The 14,254-nt window shown below is 45.8% G+C and overlaps 1 protein-coding gene across 2 annotated transcripts in view; it reads left to right on the top strand.

The window, feature by feature from the left end:
• The window catches only part of RSAD1 (radical S-adenosyl methionine domain containing 1), a 29,942-nt gene extending 16,049 nt beyond the window's left edge, over nt 1-13,893 (top strand). The window contains exons 5-9 of one of the 2 annotated variants that reach the window (XM_078872604.1): nt 209-272; nt 2,332-2,479; nt 4,744-4,798; nt 8,693-8,793; nt 11,363-13,893. In XM_078872604.1, coding sequence (XP_078728730.1) covers nt 209-272; nt 2,332-2,479; nt 4,744-4,798; nt 8,693-8,793; nt 11,363-11,561 — 567 coding nt within the window. In that variant the 3' untranslated portion in view covers nt 11,562-13,893. The remainder of the gene's footprint in view (nt 1-208; nt 273-2,331; nt 2,480-4,743; nt 4,799-8,692; nt 8,794-11,362) is intronic. The other variant, XM_078872605.1, reaches the window with a different exon arrangement.
• Nucleotides 13,894-14,254: the final 361 nt, after the last annotated feature.

The following is a 14,254-nucleotide window of genomic DNA, read 5'->3' on the forward strand; positions in this document are numbered from 1 at the left end:
GGACATCTGTGGAAAAGAGGTTTATAGCTCACCGGATTCCTCCTGCGGTATAAATAAATAAATAACGTTCGTTGCCAATTTTGGTCGTCTCTCAATGCCAGCATGATTCTAAATAATGGAATGCATCTATTGATCGATGAGCGCGGGGCATTTGAGAGCGCGGATGCGATGCGTGTGACACACGTCCGCTTGTCATCTTTCCTACCAGGGAGCCGCATCTGCACACAACCAAAGCTACTGGCTGGGGAAGCCGTACATCGGAGTGGGACCGGGTGAGTCACTGTCTACATGCCCCCTCCCCCCCGCCTGCCTCACACGCCCCTTGCACTTAGCCACATTCTGGCCTGGTGGTCATCCGGTTAGAGTTGTCGATGTACTTGATCGGGAATTGACATAACTGGTCATACCTCCCATGTCGATCAAATGATTGTGGTGTTGTGTCGTTCTGGCAGGTATATTAAATGTATTGTAATCTTTGATTTGTCTAGGGCATGATCGATTCATTTTACACAATGACAGAAGCCAACCTTATTGTCCAGATTCTTTGATGTCTCGCATGTAACGGATGGATTTGACACACTGTTCAACCACACACACAGAGACATTTTTTAATACAAACAAGTGTCTTATTTATTAAAGGTCAGGGTACCAGTCATCAAATATGCAACTGACATTCGGTCCAAAGAATACTCGATATTGCTACACAAATTAAACTTCACGGTCTGTAACAGATGGTTTCTCACGCTCGCGTTGAGAAGGTGATACGGCAAACATGTAGAAGTCTTCTGTGCTGGTGAATGAGAACTCGTCACATGCGGTGGTGTCTCTCGAACGGCGCAGACAGCAGCTTGATGGGTGACGACACAGTTAGCAGCAGCAGCAGCCAGGTGTGTTGTAGGGTCTCGACGACATGTAGAACAATTGTGATACTGTTCTTGTTTCTTCGACGTCCGATGTACAGACGCATCTTCACCGTGATGATTATTGACGGACTTCTTGGATTACAGTCACTTTTTATTTAGCTCATGTGACCCACGGCACGTGACCCAGCAGCACGTGTTTCTGTGCTACGTTAACTTCTCTTCCTTCTCAAAAGGAATGCCTTTCCTTCTCCAGTCGCCAAATGTCTTCTCTTTTTCCACTCAATATTTCTTCTGCAATGCTCGCTTTGACTCTGCTTAATCTAACTTGCCGTATGTATCGGCTCTAGTCAACAACTGTAAAATCTTGAAATCCACTGCTTTCCCACTATACCTCTGAGTAGTCAATCGGCGTTTCTGCCGTTCTCGTGCAACTCGCAACGTGGATCGAGAGCGGCCTCACAGGTGCAGGGCGAGCACACTCTACCTACCCGGCCAGCACGGACACCCCAGGGCTCACCCTGCCTCTTTGGCCCCTCCGGCCGCTCGCTGGGCTCCAGCCAACCTCTGGAACCTCTTCTGGCCATTTTGCTCATTCTGGGCCCTTTGTCTCGCCCCCCCTTCTCCTCTTTGCGTCTCTCCTCCCAAAGCAGACCACTCATATACTCGTGTTATTAATGGAGCAATATATACGAATTAATAATTTTCATTGTTGGATCTTTTCCATAGAAAGAGAAGTGCTCTCTCTCTCTTTTGTGAGACGGTGGAGACCTTGCAATCTATCCTCCTGTTTTGGAGATAATGGTGGTTGATGTTTGTTTAGCCTCTTGTTCCGTGCCTGGTGCAGTGCAGCTCAGCAGTATAATGAGCACCTGGAGTAGGGGTGTCTTCTGGACATTACGAGCCAACCTCAAGGCCTTTCTGCCGGGTTCTCATTGTGACGTAGCCCTCAAGTAAAGTTCGACTCCTGTCTCTGGTGCCACATTCCTTAAGAAGATAAAATATCTCCTAAACAACCATTCACTTTCGCCGGCTGATCAAAATGACCGTGAATTAAATCCGACTTTAGGCAAATCTCGATCATTCCAGTCAGTATAACCATGGAGATGTCCACAGCTCTCGATCTGCCAGACAGTTTGTATGTTGGTGAACTTCGTATGTATGTTGAACTTCTTTCGCACCGTACGTAGCCAACCGTGCTAATTTGAGGTGCGGGGGAAGGACAACAAAGTAAACACCAAAGCAGTTCTAAAAAAGTTAGTTTTCAATCTGGATGATTTAAAAGTGCACTGCCCCAGTGGCTTCCTAATATCGGAAGAGCGTCCCAGACGGCCACAGAAGTGCAGGTCGCGAGTCAAGGGACAGTAGCACCGTGACGATGCCGAGCGCTGACAGGACCTCGCCGCTGGTCCCATTATCGGCCTCCTCTCCTGCCCTCGTCACCCCCCTCACTAACCCGGGCCCTGCGCAGGTGCTCATGGGAGGTTTGTGGCGCGAGGAGAGGGTGCGGCACAGCGGGAGGCGAGGGTCCAGACGCTGGAGCCCGAGTACTGGATGCGCGAGGTGGAGCGGCACGGACACGGCACCCGGAGGAGGAAGCCCCTCTCCCCGCCTGAAGTGTACGTCGTTTACAGTACAATTATATGTATGTGTGTTGAACTTCTTTCGCACCGTACGTAGCCAACCATGTTAATTGGAGGTGCGGGGGAAGGACATCAAATGATAATGCTGTGCGGTTATAATGTGATACAATTTTGACATACTGCTGTTGTGTAATGGTCCAGCGCACGGGAAAGATGAATCGCTCACTTTCTTCACCGAGGACCGGGCAGGAGCACTCGAAATATCAATATCTATTTTTTTCAACACGGACCTGGAAGATTTGACCAGAGAAAGGACCATAACTCCTTGTCCATATTTTCTGGTTAGCTGCAGGAAATTGAAAGCCATAGTAAGGGGCTCAGCAGCAAGCAAAGTAAACGGCACGATAATTGGCCGTCAGTGGTTGGGTATGACCTGTTTACATTTGCTTATATTGTATTATGCTGCCTTGGTATAATAGTTAGCACATTGGAGCTGCGATCCTTAGGTCACCAGTTCAATATGCTGCCCTGGCTGTTTAAACAAGACCCCCAGCCATCTCTGGCTTTTGTGTGGTTTGTTGTTCGTCGACAATATTTTTTTTATATATTTTCTTTATTCCAGCTTTGAGAATTGTATGTTTGCTGAACTTCTTTCACGCCCTACGTGGCCAACCGTGCTAATCGGAGGTTCGAATTGATATGTGCTAAACTCTCTGCAGAGAATGCAAAAGGTATGCACTTAGCACGGATAAAGGGGCCTATTACTAATTACTTAATAAGTGTTTCTGTGACATCGCCCTCCAGGATTGTTCTCTAACACAGAGTGGTCTACTGTTAGTTGTGGCAGTTCCGAAGGCAAATCTACCTCGTTGAATAACACTGATAGCAATATGGGAATTTAATTGGGTAAAAGGAATACAAATGAATTAGTATGATATAATGCATTCATATAAATACAAATCAGCTGTTGTTTCAATAAAGGCACTGACAAAACCATCGTATTGCATACGGTGGCTTTGACGTGGTTATAAATGTGAACATTTTATATATAACAGTGTCTGCCTGTGAATGCAGCACTGCAGAATTTAAATTCACGGCACGACGCTGTGCTTAAGGGCATCAGGTACATGTGTTTGTCAACTCAGATGCTCTTTCATTCGGTCATTAGTGCATATCAACATAGCCGGCAGATAATTAAAGGCATTTCACCATGTGTCACAGAGAATCTGTGCTTTTGTCACGGACCAAGATTGCCATCTTGCCAATAGCAAAGTTACGCAAAGGCAAAAGTTATCAGGAATAAAGGCTGCTTTTATTATGAAGCAAACTTATGAGCTGCTATGAAATATTTCATACAGTTTAAGTTTTTATAAAACTCATTCATTGATGCTGTAGTCTGAGGGTCGACATTGCATGAAAGTTAAAATAATGCAAATAGTTTGGTAGGGTTTTGGAGGGTTTCCTATATGAGGCAGTGTTATTATTTATAGATTTATAAATATTTTTTACCAGGTAAGGAACATTGAGCAATATGGCTCTTTTTCAGAAGCGACCTTGCCACAAATGATTGTTCAACACAGTGGCTTATCGTGTGGACATTAATAGCAGCCAAATACTCTAAACGCATGTTTCTAAATTTTGGTAAGTGGGTTGCGTAGTCATCTGTGCAGAGTTTCATTACTCCTCCCAAGTTTGCAGTGTGGCTTGTCTCCAGGTGCCAGGTTCAGCATAGACACACAAATGGCCAAAAAGGAAACTGGCCATGCAGCGTTCTCTATAAGATGAGGGTTGGTATTGAGCGAAACTCAATGAGGCTTTTCTGGATAAAGTGTACTGGCAGACCTCGACTTACGAACACCGACTTAACGAGCTGTTCGACTTATGAACATGTTACAGGAACCGAATCCGTTCATAAGTCGAGGACTGTTCCTATCATTGACGGATGTTGCCACGGTGTTATGGTTTGCACACTGGACTTGCAATCCAGAAGTCGCTGGTTAGATCTCTCGTTGTGACAGTTGAAACAATGGGGCCAATTTCTTCAATTTCTCTCACCTGTGTTCAGCCAGCCGAAAAATGTGTACACACGATCGATGGGATGGTGTCGTGTGGTGGGATCAAGTGTGGGTACTCCCACCTCTTCCAAAGACGTTTTTTCACCGTAAAAGATTTGGGCAAATACTCTCTAAGAGGGGCTCTCTTGGGCTCCCTCTATTGGAAGCCCTTCTGCCGCCAGTGGCGTGAACAAGCAATTTCAGGACTGCGCTTTTACCATTTTATCAATATCATTGTTTTTACAGGCTAGAAGAAGTATTGGTAATGGGACTGAGGATGAACAGAGGGATTACCCACGAGGTGAGTGTCATCCATCATTATTCGCTCCGTCCAGTGCCAGATGTTGGCCTCTCCGCGCGGACGTCAGTGCCACCCAGTGCCTAGGATCGCAATTCGTCTTGCTGTCTGCGTACGCCATAGCACGCACGCACATTGCCACGTTTGCAGGAAGATAAGGGCCTGAAGTCACGTCCTGTAGCTCAACGTGCCACCAGTAGCACCTGAGACGATATCATTGATGCCGCCAGTAATAGCGCAGCATGTGTCATGCAGTTCGAGGCCATTTCATATAATTTAATGACATCCTTTATTTATGACTCGGTTACAACCCACTGAGATAATGCGATTACCGTCACATTATTTGGTAAAGCGCTTTCGCAAACGTCATATTACTTTTACACAAGCAGCAGTGGCCACTTACTACAGCACTCACTGCGATTGAGAATTGGGTATAGGCAAGATAGCTCAATGACAAATAATGTTCGTATATTAGCACGTAGTAATATTAAAAGGACAATTGCGAACTCTGCGATTCTAGATGTTTGTGGAATGTGAACATTTATAGTGATACTCCTCTTGAGGCCAATTTGCTTCTGAAAAAAGCGATATAGCTCATTGGGCCTTACCTGGCAAATTAAAATAGTTAATAATTATCTGTATGCCAATTATCCATTCTCCCCACTATCTGCATGCCCTAATATATCCATACATGCTCCTATTAACAGTGCGGCTGATTATTCCTATTATGCGTTGTAAACTGAGCTCCATCCTTTGTCTCCACATACAAATACAAATATATATTTAGTTAAGCCTCTCGGTTATCAAGACCAATGTTAACCAGAATCATTTGTTTAAAAATGAAAATTCTGGAAGGTTTCGACCTTCAGGGTCTTATCAGCGGAGTCAGACTTGTTATATAAATGCTGCTCAGTTGTCATATGTTATTAGCCAGAGCACTTTCTCTCAACGATGGGGTCCCGTTCATTGCAAGAAGCAAGTTATAGTGAGTTAATATACTTCCTATTTTATCGGAGTCTTTGCTCGAGTTAAAGTAGTGACCTCGAAGTGATGACAGATTCCTTCTGTTATCCGAGGCTTTGTCACATGGTTCACCCAGACATGGTCTCTGAAAGCTGAATTTAATCCTAATATCCGAGCATTCATGCAGATCAGAGGAATTGCGGAAAATGTATTTAATTCTCTGTATTCATCCGCACTTTAGCACTCGGATGAAAGACATGAAACGCGATGGATAGACACGGATAATAGGAGCTGTCTCCCGTGCCCACCGCTCATCAAATCGGTTCAATAGCATTCCGCTGTATTTTCATGAAACATTTAAATGTAAAAAAACAATTCGCCAGGTAAGGCCACTGAGCTATATAGCTCCTATTCAGAAGTGACCTGACCACAAATGATAGCTCAACGAAGTGGCCTATCATGTGGAAATGTATTACAGGTAGTCCCTGGGTTACGGAAGGGTTTTCCCTTTTTCGAAAAGTGAACAATTTTCCCCTAAAGTCAACGATAAAATCTCACAGCCGGAAATAGCTGTGCCTCCCCTACCATTTTCTCTCAGTACCGCATCCCGCTGTCGTCCGTTTTCTATCGCTACCTGCATTGTATCGCTGGACATGCGCTCTGCATTTCCTATTCTTTCATTTAATATAATATTTACCCTAACACTACCCATTAATATTAAACTAAATGAGCATATATTGTATCAAATTGTTCATGAATACCACGAAACATATGAATTTTAATTGTTAGTAGAAAGCAGTCACTTCTGAATGCTCATTTACCGTGCATTAGGCTAGGCCTAGACTTCACATACACACCCATACACGCACACAAAGACAAAGGTGGAATAGGCTCGTCTACAAAGACACACACGCACACCCCAATACCAATACCCGCCATACGCCACTAAGTTATGGTGACATCACCACGGCGCATGTGCCAGGCCAGGTGCACTTTGAGACCACGTGAAGTGTCGAAGGCTCGCTGACAGGAGGTCTCGAGACAGACCCAGGTGCCATGGGTTGGCTGACTGAGGTGACCGGTAGATGCACCAGCTGCACCCCCTTATGTGCCAACCTACTGCATTTTAGCCGCGGGCACTCTGCTCCTCTGCCCTCAGTTGTTGTTGGAGGGTGAATGCCTCCAAATACCCAGTAGCGTCCCTCACGAGCCTCCTCCATAGAGGCCGATCTTGACACCGCTGGTATCAGTCGTCGGCAAGTCCACTCGGCTCCACATCCTCCTGCACCGCATCAATCCATCTCTTCTCCAGCCCATGTCATGCCCGCCTAGCCCACTCTATGCGGCCAAACATAAGCTGCCCGGCTATGCGTTGGCTGGGCATGTGGGCTACATGACCCAGCTAACGCAGCCTTGCCTGCTGGAGCCCACCGATGGGAATGTGCCCAGATCCCCTGAAGATCCGTGAGATCTCTGCTGTAAAACCGGAGCTGGTCATACGCACACTGCCCAGGTATAAGAAACTTTCCACTCTCTCCACAACTGCTCCATCACCAATGGGGAGCTGAGGTGGTGGAGTGTTTGGTGGCACAAAATAATACCCAGGCAGATGCTGAGTTTTGGTGGGGCTGATGGTCATACCCCACCTCTTAGTGGCACACCTCAGGTTCAGAAGCAGCGCCTCAAACTCCTCCACACATATATACACATACATATACACACATACACACATGCACACAGCACATACAGTAAATAACTCGTTAAATAAACTTAAAAGAAAGAAACTTAGCAAGAGAAACATGGGAAAAAAAGATTGGTCTAAGCATAGAAACAAACAATTATGTAATGCTACAAAAGGAAAATAATTACTTAACGCTACAAAAAGTAATATTTACCTTAATCGTCGTGAAGCTCGGGCTCAGTGAAGGCGCTTTGGTGGAACGAGGCATGAGGAGGGGCTTACGCCTCGCTCCGCGGTATTCATCCGCCAGCTCACCGCGCTGCACTACCTGTGCTTACATAACAAACGCAAACATTTCCACATATTAAATGTTTTCATGGTTTATGGAAGCAATTCCGTAAAGCCGGACAGTCAATTCCGTAAAGTCGGATCTTCCATAGCCCAGGGACTGCCTGTGCAGCTAAATACTCTCAATGCATGTTCCTAAATGTGGAGGGAAAAGCCGGAGGACCCGGAGAAAAATTCACATGACCACAGGGAGAACATGCACACTTCAAATATGCAGGTGTCAGGATCGGGATCGAACCCACGACCTCTTGTATTCCAGGCGAGATAGTTAACATCTCACCACAGCGGCGCCATACATCTGCTGAGGCTGGAACTTTAACACAGATATGAAAGTGTGTTACCACGTGTGGAGCTGGATAGACAAATGTTTAGTGGGTTCTCCAGTGGGAACCATTTTGTCTTGGCACATTGATCCTTTTATTCCGAGCTGGCCAGCGTATTTCTTGGGGCATTACCAAAGTGCACCATCTGGTATGAAATAGACTTAAATGCCCAGTGGCATTATTCGGATTTTAATATTCCAAGGACAACTTCGGCCGGAGAAAATTGCATCACTGAATAAAGGATCCTAAATCGCATCCTTCATTCGGATCTCATCCTAAATTTGATTGGGATATCATCCTCCTCACACAGCCTGGCTTCGGGACTTCCTCCATCTGCCTTTCCCACCTCGTTACCACAACCTCTCACTCGCTACACTTCGCTCTTGTCTATTGCTGGAATGCCGCTTTTCATTATCAGCCCCTAGCCTAGGCTCATAAGCCTAGGCTAGGGGCTCTGCTTAGCAACTGTGACGGAAAAAAACTTTCCTTTCGTGAAGGTGTCCACGTACGAAGCTAAGATAGGTTAACAGGCTGTTTTGTGGTCGTGTTAGGAAATTGCCTTGCTGTGCTTCAATTTTGCAGCACTGGGCTCGGTTCTCTGGAGACGTTGGGCTACACGAAGCGCTCGCAAGCCCGGAGGTCCAGCGGTTTCAAGACGAGGGACTCTTGATGCTGGATGAGAGGTGAGTGGTTGACGGGAGGTAAATCGCGTTGGACCGTGAGCACTTTTTACATTCCTGTGTCCCTGTGGGTGAGGGTTGTTGTTGTGTTTGGTAATGCTGCACCATTCCGCCTCAAAGCTTAAGTCAAATGTCGGAGAAACCCCATGTTCAAATGAGTGTGGGTAGCACTCGTGCTCTGATGATGATGACTGTTTATGACGTTTAACCCTGCGTTATAATTTGCATTTCATGGTCAGTGTGGATAACTTGGCAGAGGTCAGAGTTCATGGTTGTAATGTCAATCATTCAAATTTCAGTTGGCATTCACATCAGTCCCCCTCTGCCATTTGGTATGAAATCAATTGTATTTGACTCTCAGTTGTAGAGGTGTCATGATCACAGGACGAAATGCTCGCGCAATTTCATTAATTGTTGCGGTTCAGAGTCACAGACTAAATCATCTTTATCTTTTTTTTCACATGATGGTGAACATAGCGGCCACTAGTGGCTGCAAGATCCACGTGAACTCATTACATAAACATATAAGGATCAAAAAAACACATTAACTCTTTACACATGCGATTAGATGCATGTATCATGAGCCTAATAAATATAGATCAATGATTTGATGTTGCGTTACACTTGCCACGAATAAATATACCGGTTCTTACCATGGAAAATGGAACTTTTCCCTTGACGGCTCAAAGTTGGCAGCATGCACTGTCATTTGATCATCAGAACAAGGCACAGAACATTGTGTGGCTCGTGTAAGATCTGAAATATACTGAGGCACCACGGTGACGAGACGTTAACTACCTCGCCTCGTTTACAGGGGATTGTGGCTTCGATCCTAACAATGACGCTTCTATATTTGGAGTTTGCGTGTCTCTCTCACCATGTTCGCGTGGATTTTTATCCAGGTCTTTCGGGTTTTCCCTCCACATTTAGAATAAACATGCGTTTAGTGTATTTGGCTGCTGCTATAAATTTACACGTGATAAGCCACTTCGTTGAGCTGTCATTTGTGGCCAGGTCACTTCTGATAAAAGAGCTATATTGCTCAGTGGGCCTTACCTAGGAAAAGAAAAATAGTTTAATAGTTTAGTTACGTGGATGGTGTGCGTGTGAATGCCTTCAGATTGCTGCGGGAATGGCTCGTGCGTAAATACAACCCTGCAAACACCGACGAATTGCGCTCTGGAGTAGTGAGAAGCTCACAATTCCCCGTTGCAGCCTCCGCCGTAGCAGATGGCCATTAATCTGAGCAGCTCATTTAGTGCAAACCATTATTGCTGCTCCCTCGGCTTCGTGCCGCTTTCCTGGCCTCGCTCCGTGCGTCCGTGTATGTACGTGCGCACAGAGCGAGTCGTGCGGTGCACACGCCCACCGTAATCTCCATGTGCACGGTATCGCAAAGTAATCTCCGTGACGCGAGCGCGTGCACTGCGGGTCTGCAGATGTGCCTGACCACCACGCACGTGCGCACCTTGTGTGTGCTTAGCAAACATTTTCACTGTCGTAGCGTCAAATGGTGGTATCATTATAACACCCCCGCCCCTTCTCCTCCAGCTATTTAAACGAAAGGTCTGGGGGGGGGGGGGGCTATGCAAGGTACGACTGTGGGTCGCCCCCTCCTTTCTCCCGACTAATTTTTACTGAAATAGCTACAGATGTTCTCACAATTAACTTATTGTGGGTCTTGCTTGCATAGCGGCCCATGGGTCTAGGATTTCTTCAAAGGGGGTGGATCGCACAACTTTATGCTCCTCTATTGATACGATAGCCAGATGTGCTAATTGGGCTTGGTCCATGCTATTTTGCAGGTAATAATAATTAATTATTCCTAATATTTTTTTCTTAACATCGTTGTTACTTGTTTATCTGTTCGGGACCCCCTTGTGGCAGACTGGGCCCCTATTCGTTGCATCACACCGCCATATGCCCCCAACCATAGTTGCATCACACCGCCATATACCCCTAGCCATAGTTGCATCACACCGCCATATACCCCCAACCATAGTTGCATCACACCGCCATATGCCCCCAGCCATAGTTGCATCACACCGCCATATGCCCCCAACCATAATTACATCACACCGCCATATACCCCCAACCATAGTTGCATCACACCGCCCTATACCCCCAGCCATAGTTGCATCACACCGCCATATACCCCCAGCCATAGTTGCGCTGCTGCCTGCAGCTCCCCCCCCACAGTGAGTAAATTATTCGATTAAATTACGTATTCTTTTTTATCCAGGTTGCCTGTATTGTTTGTATTTTTGTTGTTTCATATGCCTAGTTTGTACAGTTGTGTGTTATGCTTTCGGCCTAAATGTAGAATTCATAATGAAATAACAAAGTATGGACCACCTGAGAAATTCTCGACGATCTTGAGTGTTGTCAACTTATCCAGCCACGTGTCACTGTGGTGTAGCATTGGACAATTGTATAAGCTCAGCCCAAAACAAATTTACTTGCTCTACAGCTCCATTATCCAGTTGTATGCATCTCACCTGCATTGACTGATCACCCTGCGCATGCCCGCTTGTCGTGTGCGAACGTGCGTGCTTGCTTGCCGAGATGACAGGGGTGTGCGGGCTTCGTGGGAAGGCATCGCAGTGCTGGACGCAATGCTCCCGGACCTCCTGCTTGCCCTGCAGCGTCACCACTGGCCGCTCGCTCTACCCCAGCACCAAGGGGGGCAGAGGGTGGGAAGGGCCCAGGGAGGTGGAGAAGCAGGACATGTGTACGGGACAGCCGGTTTAGGAGACGGGACAACCGTATAGCTCCAACGTTGTACCTCGCGTTGTTCAGCGTGATGTCCGACGTTCTGCTCTTAGTGCCGGGAGCGCCACGGTTGCAAGATGTTAACTGCCTCGCCTGCTATGCAGGAGTTCGTGGGTTCGATGCAGACCCTGACGCCTGTATATTTGGAGTTTGCATATCTCTCTCCCTGTGGTCGCGAGGATTTTTCTTCTCCGCATTTAGAATGGACATGCGTTTACATTATTTGGCTGATATAAATTTCCACGTGATAAACCATTCATTGCGCTATCATTTGTGGCCAGGTCGCTTCTGAAAAAGAGCTATTGGCTCAGTTGCGGAGGAGAAAAAAATCTGGCTGTTGCCTGATGAAGCCAGTTGTAATTACTGGCGAAACGTCGTGCTCAGTTTGTAAATGTTGTGGCTTGGCTCTCCAACACATTGGTGTGCTGTACTAGTGACGAATTGGCATGTTCTGTTTACGTGACAACCCTTACTAGTTGGCTGTGTCGGGTGGTGGCAGGTTTTAACGACACATTTATATATTTACGTGATCTATTATGGATGATATTGGTCGCGAAAGCCTTCGTGTTAAACTGGCTCAGTTGGCCTTATCTGGTTTAATAAAAATATTTACATCGTTAATAGCTTCTTTAGAGAGCAATCTGAGCAGCTGATGTTTCTACCTTGATTACCTTGCGTTGCTGCCTGCTGCTGGTGTCTGACATAGGCACTTCGATGTTGTTCATTTGCTTAGTCTGGGAGAAGACCAAGTAGAATGGAACCTCGCTATGCACAGAGCACAATCAGAGCGGTGCGAGAAGTAAGATTAAAATCGACCACATAAAAACCATTGCCCACGAGGGAAAACAACGGCTCACTTTATTGCGTTTTTGTTTGACGTGTTAAAATTTTCTGCTAAAAGCTGAAGCGTCATTTAACCACAGTAACCTATGCTTCTCATATGTTGCGTTTCCAAAAAAAGCAAGATTGCCTTTAATCAATGTTAACTCCCACTGGTTCCATCTGTGGAGCGAAAATAAAGCTGAGCGGGACGGTGGATGTCAGGGTCATGGGATCGCTGCCGCCTACGGATAGTGTCGGAGCCTGAAGGCTTTTCGCTGATGAATAATGATTCATGTCTAGCGCTTGCGTCATTCGCTTAAATTGCCCCGTGAGCATAATGTTTTACCAAATCCTCCCCTCCCTCCTGCTCACACACCCGCTCGCTCACTTTTTTATTTATTTAGCGCTAATGTCACGGTGCTCATTTAAAAACACGTCCCCCCCACATTGTGCTCCATTCAGGCACTACATATGGCAAGCAAACACAAGCTCGGAAGTGGCTCTCAATTAAAATACAGCTCAATTTCATCCGGTACAGTGCATTCAGCCGACACCCCTCCTGTTCTCATCAATCGCGAGATAATTATTGTTGCTGCATGGTCCCCACCGCACACAAGGCCGCCCTCTATCACGGCGGACCAGTTGGCAGGTATCTTTCTAATGCCCTGATTTAAGGCCAACCGCGTGACTGCATTAACGCGTCATTTTCCACGCTTGGAAGCGCTGGCATTATCAGCCACGGCACCAGGCTGCAGCTTCTTGCTGCTTGTCTATCTACAAACACCCAGTGAACGGTAGCTTCTCTCTGACAGACTATTCCATTGTAAGTTTTGCATTATAACTGTTAGACAGTTTCAACTTTATTTTACGTCCGACTAAGAATGATTATTATTTTTCTCAGTTATGCGGTATGACGCAAGCGACAATAGCAACAATCGTTCATGAAGAACTTCATTGAAATGCTGTGCAAGCATTGCCACAATGTACGGAATTGTGAAATATCGTGTATTATAAAACATACATGTTTCGAACAGTAGGTTGTATACAGAAATATAAAATCGGACAGTCTGGTAATGTGGTGGACGCGTTCACGTTATCAGGTTGTGGGAACTGCATCCAATTAAATGAAATGCTTCTTTTGAAAGGGTCCTTCATTAGTGGGTGGTAATAAAGAACTTCAAACTATAGTAAGCATTGTTATCGTTCACGGGAAATAGAGACTGTGAGAGCTATGCATTTAGTTCATAGGAATGAGAACAAAAACAAATTTTTGTCAGAACTGGTATATAACTGTAAACGAACTGAAACTAATTCCATAAAATGAAACAAACAACACTGACCGCATTTTTTATGCTCCGATTGTTTTGTTGTGATAACCTCTAATATAACTGTAACACATAGTGTATTGAGATTGTAAATACACTGGCCACCACCATGGGAATGTGGAATTTCCATCACTGGCTCCGTCCCACTAAAATAGATGAGCCCTGCTGCGTTGACACTTAATGAATAAACGGATGACAGGAAGACTCTAAATAGAGCACTTCCTATCAGCAGACATCACTTCCCTTGCGGATAATTTTTTGTTATGCTATGAATTGACTGTTATTCGTTTTCCACATCAACAGTAGCTCAGAGATAAAGTTCAACATCAACTTTTTTTGCTTTTTTACGTAACACCAGGCTGGCTTTGGTCACAAGCCAGAAGCGCATGGCTCAATTCCAGGAAGAGAGCGAGGCAATAGTTGTGTTGTTGTTGTTCAACTTGTGCGTGAATCCACGTCAAGTTGCAGGCTTCAGCCCTCCGTCTCTCGAGCTGCTCGCAGGAGTGCATATATCATTCGACCGGGGTTTTAAATCAATATCTTCT

The sequence above is a fragment of the Lampetra fluviatilis genome, chromosome 35, assembly GCF_964198595.1.
Source record: "Lampetra fluviatilis chromosome 35, kcLamFluv1.1, whole genome shotgun sequence".
Classification (NCBI taxonomy): domain Eukaryota; kingdom Metazoa; phylum Chordata; class Hyperoartia; order Petromyzontiformes; family Petromyzontidae; genus Lampetra; species Lampetra fluviatilis.